Raw genomic sequence first — 20057 nt, 5'->3', positions numbered from 1 at the left:
GAATTAAAAAGTTCTAAATTCAAGAGTAAATTAGCTAGCAAATACCATTGAACACAATGGTAGCATTCTATATAGCTATGATTAATTCAACGATTGGTCAATAAACTATATATATATATATATATATATATATATATATATATATATATATATATATATATATATATATATATATATATATATATATATATATATATTAAGATTTCACTAAATAAATTCAAAACTTAAAACAAAATTTACAATGTACATGTGTAACTCTATGTAAATTTTATATTTAAAGTTCTTTAATACTATACAGTATACAGTAGTTTTATTTACAATACGACAATTGGCTAACAGTAATGACATGCATTTATTCAATAACATTGACTGGATCGTGTTCCCATTGTATTATTAAAGCCAACCATTGCTTTTGTGCAACTCATCCCCATCCATTTTGGGTATTCCTTTCCTAAATTTTGCTAAATCCAGTAAAGACACCAAGCCCCGCCCAAACACCAGAACTTTGGAATTATCTCACACTGCTTTTTCCATGAAAACTGACAAATTGTTTTATAAAATATTTTATAAAATTCTAAGTAACTAATTATTCTATATTAGTTTTTCCCTTATAATATTTGACGGAATTCCAGATAATACTGGGGCATATTTTGATACCGCCCATTTTGAAATATATAAATTTTGTCGTCCTACATCTCGGTTAATCTTGAAAATATGTATACAGTATAAATCAAGGAGGTCTACGTGTCTGAATCTTTTAATTCTATTACATAATATATATAAAACTTTCCAAAAAAAATTCCTCTAACATACGCAACGACATACTCTTATCATAAAACTGACTGAATTTACTGAATAAGAGGAATTGTAGGAAGAAAAGCTTTGTCTTGAGTGACGCAGATCTCTTCAACCTTTCAAAGGTCTCTCCTTCAAATGACGAAATAAATTAATATTTCAATTCTCTGTTTAAGTACCATTAGTCACGGTTCAGAGAACAGCCGGACATGGGGCGGAGGGGGGACACTTGACATAATTCTTCGCTGACACTCGCCAGTCGAAGCATCAGCACCTATATAAATTCTCCTGACATGCTGTATGTATGTATATACTCAACGTTTTACACGGTGGCTGCAGCTAGGCTCGGCGAGTTGTGTTCGGGAGATATAGATATAACAACCCCCCGCCTACACGCGCAAAACACGAACCAACTCTTGAGGCCTGCTGCTGTTGTTTTTTTCTCCGGAGAGTGTTCAAAATGAGTGACGGTCCTATACTCGTCCGTCTGAGGAGAAATCAGTCCGGGTCACAATGGGGATTTACCATGCAGGGGGGATATGACCAAGGCTCGTGTTTATATATTCAGAAGGTAAGAAACCGTGTGAATACTATACATACAGTTTTGGAAATACGATATTCGTTCATATAGGAGAAAGCGACCTTGTCTTGTTTTATCAACAACGTGTGCAAGGCCACAATTGAAACCGCGTTTTAAAAACATTTTTATAAATCTGCTGCCGAGACTTTACATTATTATTTTAGGGCCACCTGTTGCAACCCTTCAGTGCACCCCGTTAACTTGGCAATTGTATCTTCATCTTTACATGTCAGTGTCATTTAGAGACATTGACCCGATTGAAACCAGAGGTTCCAGCAGGGGTTTCAACCGGTAAACTCCCCTTAGGATTAGCATCGTAAAACCATGTGTTTATGTAGTTGTGTTTTTGCTCCTTCAGATATCCATCAGGACAGCCCGCTGCTAATAAATATCTTTATCCGTGTGGTTCGCTATTTTGATAAGCTCTCTTGCAAATTGGTTTCATGTTCAACAAGTAGCTCCCTTCCCTCGGTGTTCGTATCTGGATCAAACAGGTTCAGGGGTGGTATGGAAATCTGGGATCTCTCCAACTCGTCTTAGGCCCATATTACACGGTATTTGTTTATAGTAAATGGAAAAGAAACAAAATATTTTTATTTCTGGTTTGAAATATCCATGCTTCATTTCGACCAAAAAATGAGACAACAACAGGAATTTATTTTATTTTTTAATCCTTCAAAATGCTCCGATCGGCAATATATAACATATTGAGAATTGATACTCCGTCCGTCCGTCAGTCTGTCGCCCCCCCCCCCCTCTCTCTCTCTCTCTCTCTTTCTCTCTCTCTCTCTCTCTCTCTCTCTCTCTCTCTCTCTCTCTCTCTCTCTCTCTCTCTCTCTCTCTCTCTCTCTCTCAGTTCCTTCGGCTGGTCGTAATCATCGATATCAACGATTACTATTTGTACATCTGTCCGTCTTAACCATAATACAAATAGCTTTCCATCAGGCACCATAAGACACTTTGCAGAATTCAGAACAGCCATAATTCGTTTCATGTGAAAACGAGAGCAAAATCAATTAACAATGTTCAGAGGGTTGCGCCTCTGTGCTCTATTACACACTTTTTACATAAGAACCAAATATATATATACACGTACTTATCTAGTACATGTAATTGCATCAAAATATACCGAATGATTTGTCAATAGCTAGGGCAAACGTTTTTTCTATTCAATAGTATTTATTTTCTTAAAGTGGCTCAGTATGTCATGTTTTGGGGTTTCTAAGCAAGAACAAACGCTGAATATTGTTGGCGTTCACACAGTTGAAGGTTGTCTGTCGTGTTCTGAAAGTCGGCTCACAAGACGTGGATGTCGCTGTAGGCAACACAGCACATGCACAAAAACACAACTAAGGCGGCACAGTCTGCATCTGTATGTTATCAGCGTTTATTTAGATCAGGGGCTGAAATTTCACGTAAACAATGCTAGATAAGTGAAAATGAACGTGTCAGAATGTCGATTTAGATTGGTTTTCTAATTTATTACATTACAGGGTATCTGTTGTTTAACATCCAATGTTTATAGATCAGTATCTTTGCGAACACTTTGGCTGATCAAACTTTGTAAAAACATTTCTGAAAATCCCCTTTTTTTAATCATCCAATCTGCTATGTTACAATTGGTGTTTACATCTTTAATGAATCTGAACATCTTTGCAAGGAAGTTTTTTTGTTCTTCAAGAATTACCCAACATGATTTTTGTTTACAATAAAGCCTGGTATTTTTCTTGCAGGTAAATCCCAAAAGTATTGCGTATAAAAGTGGATTACGTGTTGGAGATGGTATTATAAGGATAGGGAACACCCCAGCACAGTATCTCAACCACCCAGACGCCAAAATGGAAATCATAAGGGCCGGGAATGAACTAGATTTTGTCGTTCAGAGGTAAATATGACATTCATTGTAAGCTGAGTCAGGACCCTTTGTATATATTAAATGTTTATGTATCTTAATGATATTTTTTTTTCAGAAATGTGGTTGATTTGGGACAGGGCGATCACGTTGATGCTCAACTGTCACACCACGTGACCGAATCTAGCCAATCCACCGTCGAGGAAGAATCAACGGCCTACCGTGGATACACCAACCCCAACGTTCAGTCAAGGTCTTTCAAAATCCTCCAACAGTCCCTCAACTATTCCGAAGCCTCAGGTAGTGTCTGATTGAACATTCACGGTATATATCTTATATGTGGGGATAAGGTCCAAATACTTGGTTATAGTTAAAGATTCAGATAACATGCCGGATCGAGAGTTTTTATCGGCATACTAGAACATAATTAAAAGAAATTAGATAAACGGTTTTCTTTTTGTTACCTGAAGAACACGTTATCCGATTTATATTCGGTAAGAATACTGCACAATTATTGGAGTTGGGACCAATTCGTGAAAATTAACGAACGTTCGTTTTATTTGAATCACTAAACATGGGAATGGTATTTAAGGTCTTTCAAACTACAAGTTCTGTGAAGATTTTTGACCCTAATGGGTTCCTGTACACCAACTACTTTGAAATTAATTTCACAAATCACGGGCCATATCGCTATTCTAAATTTATGGTATTGTTTTAGCATTGCGAGAGAACATGTGCGAGAGAAGTACAATAAGTAATTTCCTTGTGCCTGATCAAGTTGTAAACAATCGAGAAAGTGGGAAGTTTTTTTGGTCTACTTTGATTAAAACCAGGCACGTCATGTCGTGTGTGTGTGTGTGTGTGTGTGTGTGTAGGTCCACCTGTCTGTCTACTGTCATTTATTTCTCTGAGAAAAAACATATAAATTTTTTCAGTGTCTTTGTGTGAGGTAAAACTACGAATCGATTTTGTAATGTATAATATCCAACACATTTCACCAAAGACCAATTAATATATAATCGTACAATTGCTGAAAATTATGAAAATATAAGTAATAAGGAATCGACCATTCTTTGAATATTATAAGGTGATCAATACGGTCGGGCGTGATCAAATCTATCATAAGGCCTCTCGGGTATTTGATCACCTCATGATTCTAAAAGAATGATTGTTTTTTTTTTATAAACCCTGGTACGTAGCATCGGGGGGGAGGGGGGGGGCTGCCCCATCTCCACTTTTTTGCGCACCAAAGATTTTTCTTGAATTAACATGGAGTTGCTCCCCCCCCCCCCTTTTCTGTGATCATGTAAAAATTGAATTGAAAACAAGGAAATAAACAGTGAATTGAAGTGAAAAGTATACATGTTCCCCCCCCCCCCCCACCCCCCCCCCCCCCCCCCCGGATTAGATTAGGATTTTCCGGATTTTGGAAAGTAACCTTTTCCCCTTTTTTTAATTTCTTTTTTTAGCTTGTCAAGATTTTTTGGACGAGTCTGCCCCCCCCCCTTTCAAAAGCGATGCTACGTGCCTGTATAAACCGACTAAAAAAAAAAATATTTGATTTTTTTATATTTAAACACGGGGGGGGGGGGGTAACTTTTTATTACTTTCGTACATAACTGCAATTTTAAGATACGAGTACGGATATGGGGTACTATCGTTTTGGGCTTATAATATTTCTGGTCTGCCCCAATTCATGAGCGATGCCACGTACGTGCCTTATTTTTTGATTTACACACATGGTTTGGCAACAAGTGATTTATTTTTTTAAGTCTTTTGTATTAAAAAAGAAATCGCTTTAGCCTATTTAAAAATTCATTTATTACAAAAGATTTGTCTGGTTATTTAACACATATCAGATGCATTTCCATGTATTGTATATATATATACGTATACGGTATAGTAAGCGTGTGTTACTGTTGGGATGCGTGTGTTTTTCATCTTCTTAGTCTTCCTTAGTAACTAGATCTTTGCATAGACTTACGTCTGAACTTCCACGAAATCTTTCACTAGAATGAACACTCTTACTTAGACACTAGTACTAGTATTTCACATATCGATATTCTGAATAAGTTCTTTGATCCACCCGGGTGTTATCTTCATTAGATATCCAATTGGGAACGGACCAAAGAGCTTTTACTCCATAACTATGCAGGCACGTAGCAGGATTGTGGATTGTGGGGGGGGGGGGGGTTGAAGGGCTTGCTACATCAACTAAACAATGTACCATTTTCTGCTTTTAAGGTAAACTTACGAGATAAATGACGCTCCAATCACAGGGGCTTGTGTAGAAAAAAAACTTCGTTAAAGAATGATGGGTACCTCAGAGGTTTATTTTTTCTCTTAGGTATCCACCTTTTTAAATAATGATATTTGTTTTTACACAAGCCCATGTGCTCCACTTTTGTATGACCCCCTCCACTTTGATAAACGATGCTACGTGCCTGTTTCTGCATGCTTCTGTCTCTGTACCGAGTATTTAGACAGCGCCCTGTTTTACAGGTGGTTGCTCTCCCTCAGACACCGCCAAGGGACAAGTCTTTGCCCTCAGTGACTTATTACAATTCGTAGAATGTATGTATTGCATTTTCTTCTCAGGAAATGCCAAAATAAATGCACTTGCACTCAAATGGCTTGCACCTTTATGTTTATCTAGCTTTCGTATTGGCAAGATCTTGTATGTTACATTCCTTGCAAATACCTGATACTCGATAATATTAAGATTTTTTTCCCTTCTCTTTTTTTCAGATCAGTAAAAGGGACACCTTTGTTATCTCTCATAACCATTTCCAACAATGGGAAACTCCGACTTCATGTAGCGGAAATTTACAGTTTTGAATAGAAAATAGTATTAAAACTTTCGGTCGAACTATCTGACAGAAAAAAGCAAATTCTTGCCAACCTACCTATATAGTTCCGTACCGACGTCATATTTACACAAGCCTCTATGAATAAAAGCCTATGTGAAAGCATGCCTCCTTTTTCTGTGAAGTTTGTTTTATGATTTTTTAAAAGTTTTTATGTGTCCGTTCGTTTTCCCTTTGTGCATTGGTCGTAATTTTTGTTGTATTTTGTTTTTGATTTTTTTTCATTTTATGTGTTTGTTGTTGTTGGCAATGAAACGCCTTTCTTTGTTTAAGAATCATTATTGTTATGAATATTGTGATGTAATTAATTTGATATTTATACACGAGATTATAATATACATGTATATATTTGTAATGTTCTTGGAGAGTTCATGTATAATTGTGAAAATAATAAAAGTTGGATTTTGATAAAGTTGAGAAAATTGGTTTTATTTTCATTAATACCTCTTTGGATGGCTATTGGTTATCCCGCTATTTTTATCGTCCCCTCCGCCATAACCTGCTGTCTCCACCATCAAAGTTAAAAGGGGATGGGTTCTTTGATGCATATTTCAAATATTGAATTTTCTAAAGGGTCCGCCCCCTTTTAACCTTCTTTGGAGAGTAACCTTGACAAACTAAACTGCGAAACCAGATTCTATTTTTCATTACTGACATAGTTTTCATATACTGGTATTCGTGCCCATTTAGCTGACCAGAGGCATTTTTCCACTTTAGTAGGATTAGCCTCCCTTATGTGCAATTTATTTGAAAGTCAAATCACTAAATGGATACTAAGTAAAAATGAGACAGTATATTTTTGGTTTATTTTCTCATTTAGGTTGTACAGTATTCCATTAATAATTAACTCATAAATATGCACACTGTACAGTCATTGGACGGATAATTCACAGTTGTAAAAATCAATAAATGTACAACAGTTCCATCAATCCTCAGTAATCTTGATACACTTCTATAATATACACAGACTGTCATTTCCTCATCAGCAATCCAGCCCCCCAACCCCTCAAGATATAACTAAAGAAATACACATTTTCATAACCTCCATGCAATAAAAAAATAAACAACAATTCCATGCAATCTAGTGCAAAATATCACATGCTTGAAGAAACATGCAGTTTTTAACATGCGTCTGTATAAAATATGAACCATTTGCTCGATCTCTGATTCTGTTGTTTGTTTGGATTAATCTGAACCTAGAATCAGAACTCTACAATTAAGACGATGTTCTAAAACAAACAGAGCAGTTGAGAATTGTTAGTTTGCAATACAAATAGTGGACACGCACACACTATGGAAGAGGAACCAGATTTTCCTTGGCCCATTTCTTCATGGATCGAATGATATACTCCACCTGGGGATTACTGGTGTTCCGAAGCATATTAATCACATCCCTCAGTGTGTCCCTAAAAGTAGAGGTTAAAAATTCAGCATGCTAACTTGCTATTAAAGCCACTACTGCGTCATCACACTGCTAGTGATAAAGGGAAATAATTATGTAAGAAAAAAAAATAAAACCATTAAAAATTAATAACAGCAAATACTGGTATTATACTTCTGAAACTAAAAAAGTGTACCATACTAGTAAAATATATTGTATGAATAAATGATTAGTAATATACAATGTATATGAAATTATATGAGTGCAAATCAGCTGGCATTGACTAATTTTTTTTTTTAATAATTATTTTGCCTGATACCAATAGTCCTCCAGATGCTTTTATTCTCATGATTAAGGTATAAGGTAAAGTACATGTACTAGTTTTCAAAATTATGAATATAAAAATCAAAGATATACTGCAATTTTTGAGTAATAAACCATAATCATAAGAAAATTTTTGTCTACGTTAGATAAAGCTTTGACAAATGATTTTGTAAATGATTAGTTCTAGGTCCATGCACGAACAACCATCTACATATTAATTGTTCAAAATGATTGACATATTTTACATGGATTTAGTTATGATCATTTTTACTTGGAATGTTCATATTATGGGAACAAGGCAATCAACTTGTTTAAATGACCAGCATCTATACAATACCAAAATATATTCCACAACATAAAAAATAAGGAATAAAATGTGTGCAGAAACAACGAAGGAACTGAAGGATAGAGCATGCCTATTTTTATAAAATTCTATCAAACGCTGAGGTGACTAGGATTGTATGTTGACTTGATTATCACGAGCCCACTTTTTCATGGTGCGCGTTACGTATTCAACTTGAGGGTTTGTAGTGTTTCTGAGTAATTGAACAACTTCCTGTAATTTGTCTCTGCAGAAAAAAAGAAATGAAATGTCTTAAATAAGTTTTTTTTTTTTAAAGGACTTTTTAGGGAAAAAAAACGATTGCTAGGAAAAGTATAGAAAGTAGAGAAAAAAATTCAGGGATAGATTGAAAAGACACAAAAATTGTCCTTAAAGAATGTTATACATGTATGAATAAGTATTAGTTTCATTCATGAAATACACGTACACTGAAATTTTATCATTAACTTTTTAAACCAGCTTAATTTAATTAATCAAATTAAAATTTGTTTTGTTCAAACTGTGAAACGTTTAAATCTCGCTTCAAAGTGCCAAATACTCCATATGTTTTTGATCCAAAGAGTGACTTTTTAAACTATAGTGTTATAGATAGCCATAATCTATCATTAGATAGAGATATTAGGGGGTCATTACCTTGGTTCGTGGCCCGCTATGATCATCTGGAATACACCTACACAGGCCCCTCTTTTTCCTTCCCAGTACTCGGGATTAGGATCAAGTCTCTCCAGCACATCAAAGGCCTTGGCAGCATAGTAAAATTGTCCCATCTACAGAGGATCAAGTTTTATTATGATTTTTTCAAGTTTGATGCACATTTACTTAAGCAGTTTTTTTTATCAGAGTATAGAAAAACATGTAGCAACAAATTGGTTACATTGTAAATTTGAATATTTATATGCAATCTTATGAATCAAAACAATAAAATGAATGCCTTATGTTCAAAGTTATACAATCTGTTAGAGTTCATCAACTGTTCAATGCTTCTATCAACAGACTGAAAGTATGACAATCAGTGGTTGAATACAGCCTGTTTAAACAAAAAAAAATTTTTTTTGGCAGAATACCTTGTAGCAGTCATTTGCTATGAGTTGTAACAGGCTGAAAGATTCTCCTGAGGTCTCCATTTTGAGGTACAGCTCCCAGGCCAGCCTTGATTTTCTGTTCATGATGTCTGGAAAATAAAATAATACAGTTTTTGCATCAGTATATTACCGTATATCATGCGCATTAGAATAAAAATATGTCATTTCAAAGGAGAATTTTTTAAATGATTAGTGTTAGACTTTAGAAATGTATGTACAGTAAATTGATAATACTCAAATAGATCTATTAGCGTATGCATCAACATTTTTGCACATGAAAATCAGTATTCCACACTACTTTTTTTGGTCAACAATGATTTACTTTACCCCCACCCCCTCTCAAACCAGCACCCCCCCCCCCTTTCAAAGTACTTACAAACCCTGGCAAGCCAACTCAGATATGTGTAGTCATTTTTAATCTTCTCACTCTGGATCAACAAGAACACCTAAAATGGAAACAATCTCTAGGATGAAGATTTAAATTCTCAACAAAAAAAACAGCTGATATTTATAGTAGTTAAGTTGCTTTGTGCCTTATTAATAAAATTTCACATCTTTTCATTTCTGCACGATGCATTGTACTTAATCCTAGTGACTACGTTAATGGAACACATCAAGAAAAATTACATGAAAATTCCAAAAATTGCTTGTATCCTTTTCGAAGGGACGATGAGATTAACTTATGAAACTAAATTTACTTCTATTTTTCTGATCTGATGTTACAAACCTCTTCTGATTCCTTGAAGTTTCCCACTGCAGCCTTAGCTTGAGCATAGTTGAAGTTGAAACTGTCGTCATTGTAGAAATAACTCTGTAAACAGATAGACATCGTCATAAAAACAACACATACATGTACCTTCAGAAGCCAGTTTTTATGTAGAACTTTGATAGCTATTAAGATGCATTGTACCATTTTCATAATACATACAATATTTATACTCGCCTTGATAGAGTTCAGATATATTAATACATCTTCAAACTGCTTTAACAGAAAGAAACATGAGGACATGCACTGACGACCAGGAATAGTATCTGTCCAGAAGAAAGTAAGAGCTTTGTAAGTAACAATTCGATCTTATGCCAGGTCAGATACATGTTATTACACCACTAATACAGTGCTTACAAATCTCCTAACTGGAATCCTTATAATACATCAATAATAACAAATGAAACTGGGAATGTAAAAAAAACATACCACTGTTCATTTAGGTCAATAGGATAATATGTAATTTAAGAAAGACAAGTATCATATAATATGAAGATAATTGTAAAATGCACAGGAATAATACACAAAGACTCTCTTTCTCTAAAAATGAATACATACCACATTCACTAGCTGAACCCCCAACAAGTTGGAAATACTGTTGAGCTATTTTGAGATGTTCCCTCTGCAAAAAAAAAGACAAAAATTAATTAAAAAGAATATATAATTAAAAACAAAAATATTTTCAAGCATACTTTCAAATTTAGCTAATATTCTAAAAAATTTATAGAAATCTTTAAACATGGGAATTTTAAATTATTGGTACCAATTCCCATTCCCCCCACTGAATAACCTATTCAACTTACAGATCCTTGCTCTTGGCCTAAGGCTGCATTGACCACACCCTTCAGAATATACTCCTGGGGAGTGGTGGGTTCCAGATCTTTAATCAGATTGTAGGCCTCTGCTATGTCATCTGAGAAAAGAGAAACAATCCAATGATTATCAATCCAATTATAACAGTACATGTATCACAATACAGCAAGTTTCCTTGTCCATCATATCAATACTTGTACCAGTATTTACATTTCAGCCTAGGTGCAGCTTACTTAATACATACCTTGTTTAAGGTAGTAGATGACTAAGTTCAGCCTAGCCTCTGGTAAAACATCAATAAGGGGAGGTAAAACTTGTAAAGCCCCTTCACCTCCTCGGAACACCACCTATATAATAGAATATAAAGTCAACATACCTGTACATGTATCATATCAGATGAAGATATGATAAAATATTGTCAAAGGCTTTTATATATACATGTACCGGTATATACCCAATTAAATCTTAAAATAGATGCGTGTTCTTTTGATGTATATAAAAGAATGATCATTTACCATGATCATGATAAAAAAAAAAAATTTCCCCAATATATATACCAACTAAAAAGAAATTTTAGCTATAATTATTCACAAACAGTTAAGTGTAATGTATAACTACTGGTACATGATGATTTTATCTGATATTTATACTTAAATCTAGTTAGCTTACCAAGTTGTGTTTGATGAGATCTCTGGCAAATACAAAAGAAGGTGAGGACATCTCCTGAAGACTTTTCAATTCTGCCTAAAATTGACAAAATTAGCTTTATACACATATTGCTACATGTATTTGAACAGTGCAAATTAATACAAATTACAAAATTTTCCAACTTTTGCAGATGAAATTGCACAACTCCTATAAACCACATATAGTGCCATTCTTTTGTTTTTCTTTTTTGTTTACCTCTGCAGCCTTCCCATTGTAAAGTCTGAAATGATTACAGGCCTTGAGATTCAGAGCAATAGCACTATCTGGATATTGCTGGAGATAAACTGCTAGAACTTCCTACACAAAATATAAAACAAACAATGTAAGTAGTTTATATAGTAAACAGAATATTTCAAGCATATTTTAAGTAAATCTGTGACTCTAAATAGAGCATACTTGTCAAAATAATAACATACAATATGGCATGGGGTCAAGTATTTTGATATGATTAACTGCATGGTTCATTTGATTGTTATCCCTATAAATAAACAAGCAAGTATTTGATAAAAAACAATCAAATTCTAAATCCCAGAAATATTTTTTGGTTGTTAAAAATTACCAGTATATTTTACCCACTGATATCAAATTCATTTCCAATTTATGAAATCCTATCAAAAATAACTTTCTCTTGAACATGATCTCATTGTAACTACATTGTATTGTAATTAATTTGACCTTGAACTCATTGGATGATACTGACCCTAAAATATCATTTACCAGTACCAATGTAATTAAACTTTTAAGGTAACTCATTATGGAGGACAGTTAATACATCATGTATTAACATGTACATGTATATGTCTATAGATTTATTAATATATATGTATTACTTCCTGTAAACAGACAGACTAACAAAGAACAGATATTCTCAACCTTGTATCTTTGCAACATAGGTAAGGCCAGCATTTTTTTTATTTTTAGGTTTACAAACCCGCCGCTCGGTTTTCTGAGTTTTTAGAAAAAAAATAAAATTACAAAAAATCTTTTTTTTTCTTCCCGACAGCAAATTTTTCCTAGTAGGAAAAGTGTATCGTCATTGTTATCACAGAGGCATAAAATCTGCTCTTTTTGTGCCATGATCTCTAACGCATCTTTTTCTCGTGCTACATTCTTCAGAGAAGCTTCTACAAACACTCTGCTGTAGGTTTCATACTTTGAAGTTTTACCGACAGTGTTGACCAGTGACTAGACGAGATAGTCACACCTCACTGAACATGGCTTCGATAGTTACATGTGCAGCTGTTTTCAAGTACATCACTGTAAAATGATTCCCTTTCTTTTTGTGATGAATTGGCATATGTATTCATTGGCCTTTTTAAAAATTTATTTTACACAGAGAATGAATGAGAGAGAGAGAGAGAGAGAGAGAAAGAGAGAGAGAGATGTATTAGAGATATTATAAATTTCTGCAGTAACTATTCTCATGAACACATTTTAAAGTGACCTGCCTAGTAATTAAAAAAAAATCATATTATTGTTTGTGCATTTTCCGTTATTTCAATTAAAATTTACCATTACATAATTAATTGCATAGTTGTACTTTGTACATGGAAATTCAACAGGATAAAATACATGCACACATATAGTAGCAGTGATTTTATAGAGTTTGTTCACATTCACAATGTTATGTTTCAGTTTTCTCACATATAAACACCCAAACCAATTTTGTAAATAAAATGTGAGAGATCAATGAAGTTGAATATTTTTTAAATGCAGAAAACATGAAAGTAATAAATATTTTGTATATTAATAATTATATACTAGTATCATACAGTAGAAAACATTATGACTTTATGTACATAAAATTTAAGTGTTTTTTTTAATATGAAATGTTGACATTTCCGACAATAGTCTGACTAATAACTTTGAATCTTGGGCTAGTAACTTTGTGGCCAAATTTTGTAATTGCACACCCCTGGCATTGCTATATGTACATGTTATTGTAATATCAAAGCTGTATGTCTAATATTCTATTGTACTATTTCAGTGATATGTTACACAGATGACATACTTTTCACATGCTACACTTGATGCAGTTACACACCACTATCATGAAGTTGTCATTCATTATATTATTAGAATAAAGATGATGTCACAAAAGGTTTTTTTTCTCCTACTGAACTTTACAATTTTGTGGTTCGTAAACCTAAAAATATAAAAAAAATTGTAGGTCAAAAGAGATTTTTATTTTTTTTTTATTTCCTCCTCCTACGGAACTTTATCATTTTGTTGTTTGTAAACCTAAAAATAAAAAAATGCTGGCCTAAATAACACATTTAGGCTGATTGCCTTACCTGTGACACATCATAGTAGTCTAATTTGTAATAGCACAGAGCCACATATACATTCAGTGCCAAAAAGTCTCTGAAACAACAAAACAGCTTTATTGTACAAAAAAATCTCAACATAATTATACAAATTAGATTTACATGTATGTACATAAAACATAAGAATGAATGTAGCATCGAAAGTGATACATCCTATGTTCAAGTATATAAGAGAATGCAAAGCATTGTGCATTATAATGGAAATTTGAAATGAGTAAATATAAAATAAATTCAAAAGTATAGTACCATGGTCCATGGCAATAGCATTATACATGTATATCAAAGCCTACCTGTTGTCTAACAGTATCCGTTTGTATATGTCTATGGCCTCCTGGTAATGACTCCGTAAGTAATGTATGGAGGCTAGTGAAAGTTGGTCCTCAATCACATCCTGCAGGCTTTGATGGTGGCCCATCAACCTTTTCTCATCCCCAAATTTGTGAGACAGATGAAACAGTAATCGATTCTGAAGCTTACTTTTGGGACCTATACATAAAAAATCATTTCAATAAAATTTTCATGGTGGTGGTTACCTTCTCTCCCCCTCCCAAACACAAAACAAAACCAGCACACTAACCACACTACCATAAAACACTCTTATTGAAATTTACTGTGATATTCCTAGGCATCAATTTTTATAGATTTAATAATTTGTGGAAAATGCATGGTCCTACTAATAAACTATATATAAAAGATTATTATAATATTTCTAACCTAGACTCATCACAAAATCCATGAAAATTGAAGTTCACCATCTTAGTACAAATTGAAATTCTTTTCTCAGTTTTCTCACTTAACAACTAACAAAAGTATATACCGGTAATTTTTTATTAAACAGCTAATCCCAACTGGATCAAACAAACACTTTGAGTCCTTTACCTTTTGCGCAAGCAGTGTCAGCTTCAGGGTACATTCCAAGAAAGAAATAGCAGCAGGCCAGGTTTGTCCACACATCTGGGTGACAGCCATCCCGTCTTGTCATTCTCTCAAATTCCTGGGGGTGTCAGAACAATGAGAACATTACAAAAAAATGAACAGCAGTAGGAAAACAATCAATAGGTACACATCGTACTCAAAACTTTCTTTGCCATAAATATGCTGCTGATTTTAGTTTTGTAATATAAATTTCTATATTTTATTAGATAAGTAAACCAGGAACCTATATAACATTTCAGTTTATAGATTGCTGAATATTCTTCAAACTAACTATACTGACCTCCATAGATCTTTTGTAATCCCCAAGATGAAATGCACAGTATGCGATCCATAGATCAGTTTCATCGTTACCTTTTCCACTGTTTCTGTTGAACTAGAATATCATTTAAAAAGTTAATGATATATACAGTTATGGACTTCATTGTAGGTCGATAGAGGTTTTATTGCCCCATGTAAAATTATATCAACAGAAGACACAGAAAGTGATAACAATCCATTTCACTTTTTGTGTCTGAGATTATAGCTTTAACAGAATATTATTAAAGAATATTTTGCTAATCATCATTTTCAGTATAATGCATTTTAATAATTTCCCAGACATTTAGTATTTGCAATAACGATTTCAGTTAATACTGCCAAATCCTTTAATATCAAATTCCACATATGCCTTTTGCATCGATATCGTAAAAGGGTGAATGTCACATGATGTACTTTCTGCCAATGAAATTAAATGATGAAAAATATTGTATTTTAATATATTAAAGCATAACCCATGGTTTGAAAAAAATTGTTAAAGGCCGAACATTTTACAAACGCCCCCTTTTTTACCTGTACAAACTTCAAAATGATGCCGCTTGTCAATCAAGTTTGAAACAATAGCACCCAGTTTGATTGACGTTATTGTCCGAGCGTGATCTGGCCAGGTCCGCGGATTTCTGTTTACTAGCAATTAACAACGTTATCTTTGATATCTTCCGTCAGAATTAAAAAGGGGGAATTGAAAATTGATTTTTAAACATAACCAGTATTAAAATTGATTATGAAAAATAATTATTCAGTGATTGAAAACATGCACAATCTATATTTGAATTATGTTGAATGTGTGTGACCTAATAAATTCCACGAAAATGCATGGACAGCTCCAAAACATATAAAAAATTTTTTTTACAACAAACGTACAATGTGCTTCTAAAGCTATATTTACTGGTAATTCACTCAGTTGGAAGTTGGTGCATGTAAACGTCACTCCATGGAAAACGAACTTCATTATAAATTGTCGACGTATAATGGCTGTCTTTACATTCCACATTCTTACTGATCGTATGGTTTTCTTATACTATTATAATTGTTAAAATTAAGTTTTTAAACAATGTCAAGTGCTAAACACAATGTACTGAGTTATACTTTTATAGCAGAATTAATTTACGGCATTTTTCAATAAAGAAAATTCGGACGACACATACCATTTCCGTATAAAATCGCTTCGTATGGTCATTAGAACAGTAAGATATTTAAACTAAGACCAATTCTGACTAATTCTTTATTTCCTGTGTATTAATTTGCCTCCTGTGTATAGCGATTAGCAGCGTTCACGACCACAGGTAGACTGCAAGCCCCGGAGGCTTTCACACCTCTAATAATTAAGCCCCGCCCTCACCTGAGATTTACCACCCGGTAAAAATGTTCGGCCTTTAAATAGATCTTATCAAATTCTGTGTTATATATATGTACTATGCCCAGTGCATGCCATATACGAATGTCATTTGTTGTATACAAGAGATATACATGACTTAAAGTAGTCAGTGTATCGCACTACATCATAATACGGATTTTACAATATTGGTTCGACTTTTACAAAGCGTTTTTGATACCCGGTATTGATTTTGCTGTACATCGCTGTTGTAAACAATGGCAATAATTAGCAATTAGAACGGTAATATATGTATTCTATGAGAGATAGAAATGATTAATGTTGAGAAACTCGATTCTGTTAAAGTAAAATGAAAAACGAAGTTTCTGATTAACCAGGATCTCAGGTATGCTTATATCTTCTTTGTTTTGACCCCCCCCCTCCCGAATTTTTCTCTTTCTTTTACTAAAACCGGTTTAAATTTAGAGACAGAAGCTGTTTCGAATTTAATCAATCCTCAATTAATTAATGTTTAAATGATATCTAACATTGTTGACAGATCTAAGCAGAAAACTCTAGCAAAATGTGATTTTTACGGATTTTTTCGTCAGGGTCTACTTGGTTTAGAGCTTATAGCGTGAAAAGTAATCCGTCAACATATAATTTATTTTACCAAATCCTTTTTCTAAGATGTCAATCTATAGAATAAACACCATGAATTTAAGTTTGAGTCCATAAAATAGTAAAAAAATTACCAAACGCGATACTAGCATTGGATTTTTTGTATTCTATTTTGATACATCAGGTCCATAAAGCGTACTTACTTACAAAAATTTGCGCAAAATTATTGATGAGATATGGCTGAAATAAATATTTATACTCTATTTTGTATCTTCAGTTCTAAGTTTTCCAAAATTGGTAATTATTTTTAGGAAAAACGGACGTCTGGCAAATTTCATAATTGTCAATAATTTTTGCAAGGGGGTACACCCGTCTGAGAGCTGATAACAAACAAACTAGCACGTAAACATACATATTTTCTTTTGTATATGTATTGCTAGAATGTATATTTATCATTTAAAACTAAGCATTTAATGATTGAGCCCATTTAGTGCCGAGTATAGGACTACCTTAATCATTATAAACGTAAATATTTACATCGGGGAAAGTCTGTAAAAAAAAAAAACCCTGAATAAATGATTTTAAATAATTAACCAAATTAATTATGTTATAGGATTACCTCTAAAAGGGTAATTGCCCCTGTATAGTCTCTCATGTTCAAAAAGTCTTCAACTTTTGGAACTTGCTTCTTTTTCTTATTTTCTTTAGCTGGTGTTGTTGAGCCGGGCCCAATGGCCGGCTTTGCCCTTGAGAGCATCTAAAGAAAACCAATGATGAAGTTGCTGATTGTTTAAAATTTGTATATATTGAACATTACAATTCATGAATGAATTACACAAAAAATGTCAATGTCTTTTGAATTTCATAAGGTTAACCATTACATTCTAGCACAGTGCCGATATAAACTTTGTATTTCAAATATACTTGATTAAACTTACCATTTTTAATGCCTAGTATGTTAATTCACGCCAAACACGGCGAACAATTCTCCCCTAGTTTTAGCAGTTTCTGTTGTCTGGCGATTTGTTTGGAATGCAATCGTTGTCTCACTGACGCCGATTATAGCAACCAAAAAATGTTGTTAAGTAAAGCGTTTAAAAGATGCAAGGAACGCAAATATAACTAGTTAATTCGTACTCTTATTCATACAAGAAGAGTAATATAACTTCGCCTATATATTAACCGTTTTGTGTCGAATTTTGTGATAGTTATAACAGATAAATGTCAGGAAAATACTCTGTGAGATAATTAATTATGCGAGGAAACCTCTGTTTTAACACAAATTGAATCGGGATTGGAATTCTATATCGGGCAGTCTATGGCGGGAAAAATATGAATGGATACGAGGATGCAAAATTGTTAATTAAGACTTTGATGGGGATGGCATCATGCATTAAAAGTTTCCCGTAAAAGGCAATATTTATAATAGGTTCTTTAAGACTTTTCTCCGTAAAATGTAGTCGTTAGGTAGAAATAAAAACAAGATTAATAAAGACACATTTTCCTCACAAATTCATAATTATAGTTGTAATACACTTACCATAACCAACTCCCATCACACATCCCAAAAGATTGAAAACACATCCAATGTAAATTTCGTCTCAAAAAACTTGTTCGAGGCATATGCGTTGGAACCGGGGGGGGGGGGGGGGGACCCACTGCAAATCTCATTTTATAAATGCTGGTTTTTCTAGTTAAATGACACTTCAAGTTGGATAAATATTCAATAACCTGACTTCATAAACAATTTTTTTCCAATTTCTAATAATTTGTGTCTGTCTTGAAAACAACTTATAAAATATATAAGTGGTCAAAGTAATTAATTGTTTAGAAAAACTGTTATTCGTTTCATTCTTGCTTTAATTATAAGATGTCTTTTGTTAAGCCCCATGAACTCCATCTTTAAAAAATATCGCTGAACTTATTATTCTCTTTTAAAATGTCCTTGTCTTAGTGAAATTTATCATATTCTGGCTATTGTTAGCATGACTTCTAATTGTTCTTCCTTTATTAAGCCATTGATAATGACAGATATTAATATTATGCAAACAAGCACCGAACTCTTAATGTGAATAATCAAAATTGATTACTAGTATGTACACTTTGTATGTCTTACTGCATTTAATATGTATATGTTCACATGTATAACCTATGAGATATTTGTCTCTTGGAATAAAGAACTTGAACTTGACAGGGCCTATTAAAAAAATAATCTTCGCACACCAAGGCAAATATGTATGATCCTCTCCAATATGGTAAGAGAGAGCTACGGACACCGGACCGTGGCTTGAGACGATCAAAAAACGTCAGTTTCCCTGTGATCTACACTGTACGAAAGACGAATAGGGCCACTTAAAAAATATTTTTATCTCGTAATTACGAGAAAAGATCTCGTTATTACGAGTTAATTATCTCGTTATTACGAGAAAAGATCTCGTTATTACGAGTTAATTATCTCGTTATTACGAGTTAATTATCTCGTAATTACGAGAAAAGATCTCGTAATTACGAGAAAAGATCTCGTTATTATGAGTTAATTATCTCGTAATTACGAGAAAAGATCTCGTAATTACGAGAAAAGATCTCGTTATTACGAGTTAGTTATCTCGTTATTACGAGTTAATTATCTCGTAATTACGAGAAAAGATCTAGTTTTGAAATGGCGCGTTTCATTATTCTATTCTTTTTATATAAAGTGTATGAACTACTGCAATGTCTATTAATATACACTTACTTAGCATGATCATCGTTTAAAACGCATAATTTGATATAAAATCGGACCAAGCAGTTTTAAAGAAATTTCAGAAGAATTAGCAAAGCAAATTGATTAAAAAATTCATTGAACTGTATGTCAATAATTAAGAAGGATACGTGTTATTTTTTTTCAGACTCCAAAATGTTTATATAAAATCAATTATTTTCAATATACATGTAGGTTGTGTATGAACATATAAAACACAAATTCGGGTAAACCCTGTGTATCCATATCCATGACTGAAACTATTAGTCATTAAAGTTATCTGTAACTAATA

The 20057-nt window shown here is 33.4% G+C and overlaps 2 protein-coding genes across 4 annotated transcripts; one reads left to right on the top strand and one right to left on the bottom strand.

Moving 5' to 3' along the window:
- Positions 1-1036: 1036 nt before the first annotated feature.
- On the top strand, positions 1037-6506 carry LOC105317054 (PDZ domain-containing protein 11). 2 transcript variants are annotated; one of them, XM_011413583.4, is made up of 5 exons: positions 1037-1366; positions 3109-3260; positions 3346-3527; positions 5730-5801; positions 5976-6506. In XM_011413583.4, the coding sequence occupies exons 1-5, from the start codon at positions 1256-1258 to the stop codon at positions 5981-5983; spliced, it is 525 nt and encodes a 174-aa protein (XP_011411885.3). In that variant the 5' UTR covers positions 1037-1255; the 3' UTR covers positions 5984-6506. The 2 variants fall into 2 exon arrangements, with proteins under 2 accessions (XP_011411885.3, XP_011411887.3); XM_011413585.4 differs by lacking the exon at positions 5730-5801 and having other exon boundaries at positions 1045-1366.
- Positions 6507-6881: 375 nt separating this feature from the next.
- On the bottom strand, positions 6882-18121 carry LOC105317055 (intraflagellar transport protein 56). 2 transcript variants are annotated; one of them, XM_034456604.2, is made up of 18 exons: positions 17964-18121; positions 17645-17782; positions 15055-15147; positions 14718-14832; positions 14129-14324; positions 13806-13875; positions 11707-11808; positions 11473-11547; positions 11048-11150; positions 10794-10903; positions 10549-10612; positions 10168-10256; positions 9952-10035; positions 9601-9670; positions 9207-9313; positions 8776-8909; positions 8216-8368; positions 6882-7500 (listed from the first exon to the last, which is right to left on the bottom strand). In XM_034456604.2, the coding sequence occupies exons 1-17, from the start codon at positions 17964-17966 to the stop codon at positions 8251-8253; spliced, it is 1671 nt and encodes a 556-aa protein (XP_034312495.2). In that variant the 5' UTR covers positions 17967-18121; the 3' UTR covers positions 6882-7500; positions 8216-8250. The 2 variants fall into 2 exon arrangements, with proteins under 2 accessions (XP_034312495.2, XP_034312496.1); XM_034456605.2 differs by lacking the exon at positions 8216-8368.
- Positions 18122-20057: the final 1936 nt, after the last annotated feature.

The sequence above is a fragment of the Magallana gigas genome, chromosome 7 (genome assembly GCF_963853765.1).
Source record: "Magallana gigas chromosome 7, xbMagGiga1.1, whole genome shotgun sequence".
NCBI lineage: Eukaryota > Metazoa > Mollusca > Bivalvia > Ostreida > Ostreidae > Magallana > Magallana gigas.
This window is presented reverse-complemented; position numbering and strand designations above follow the sequence as displayed.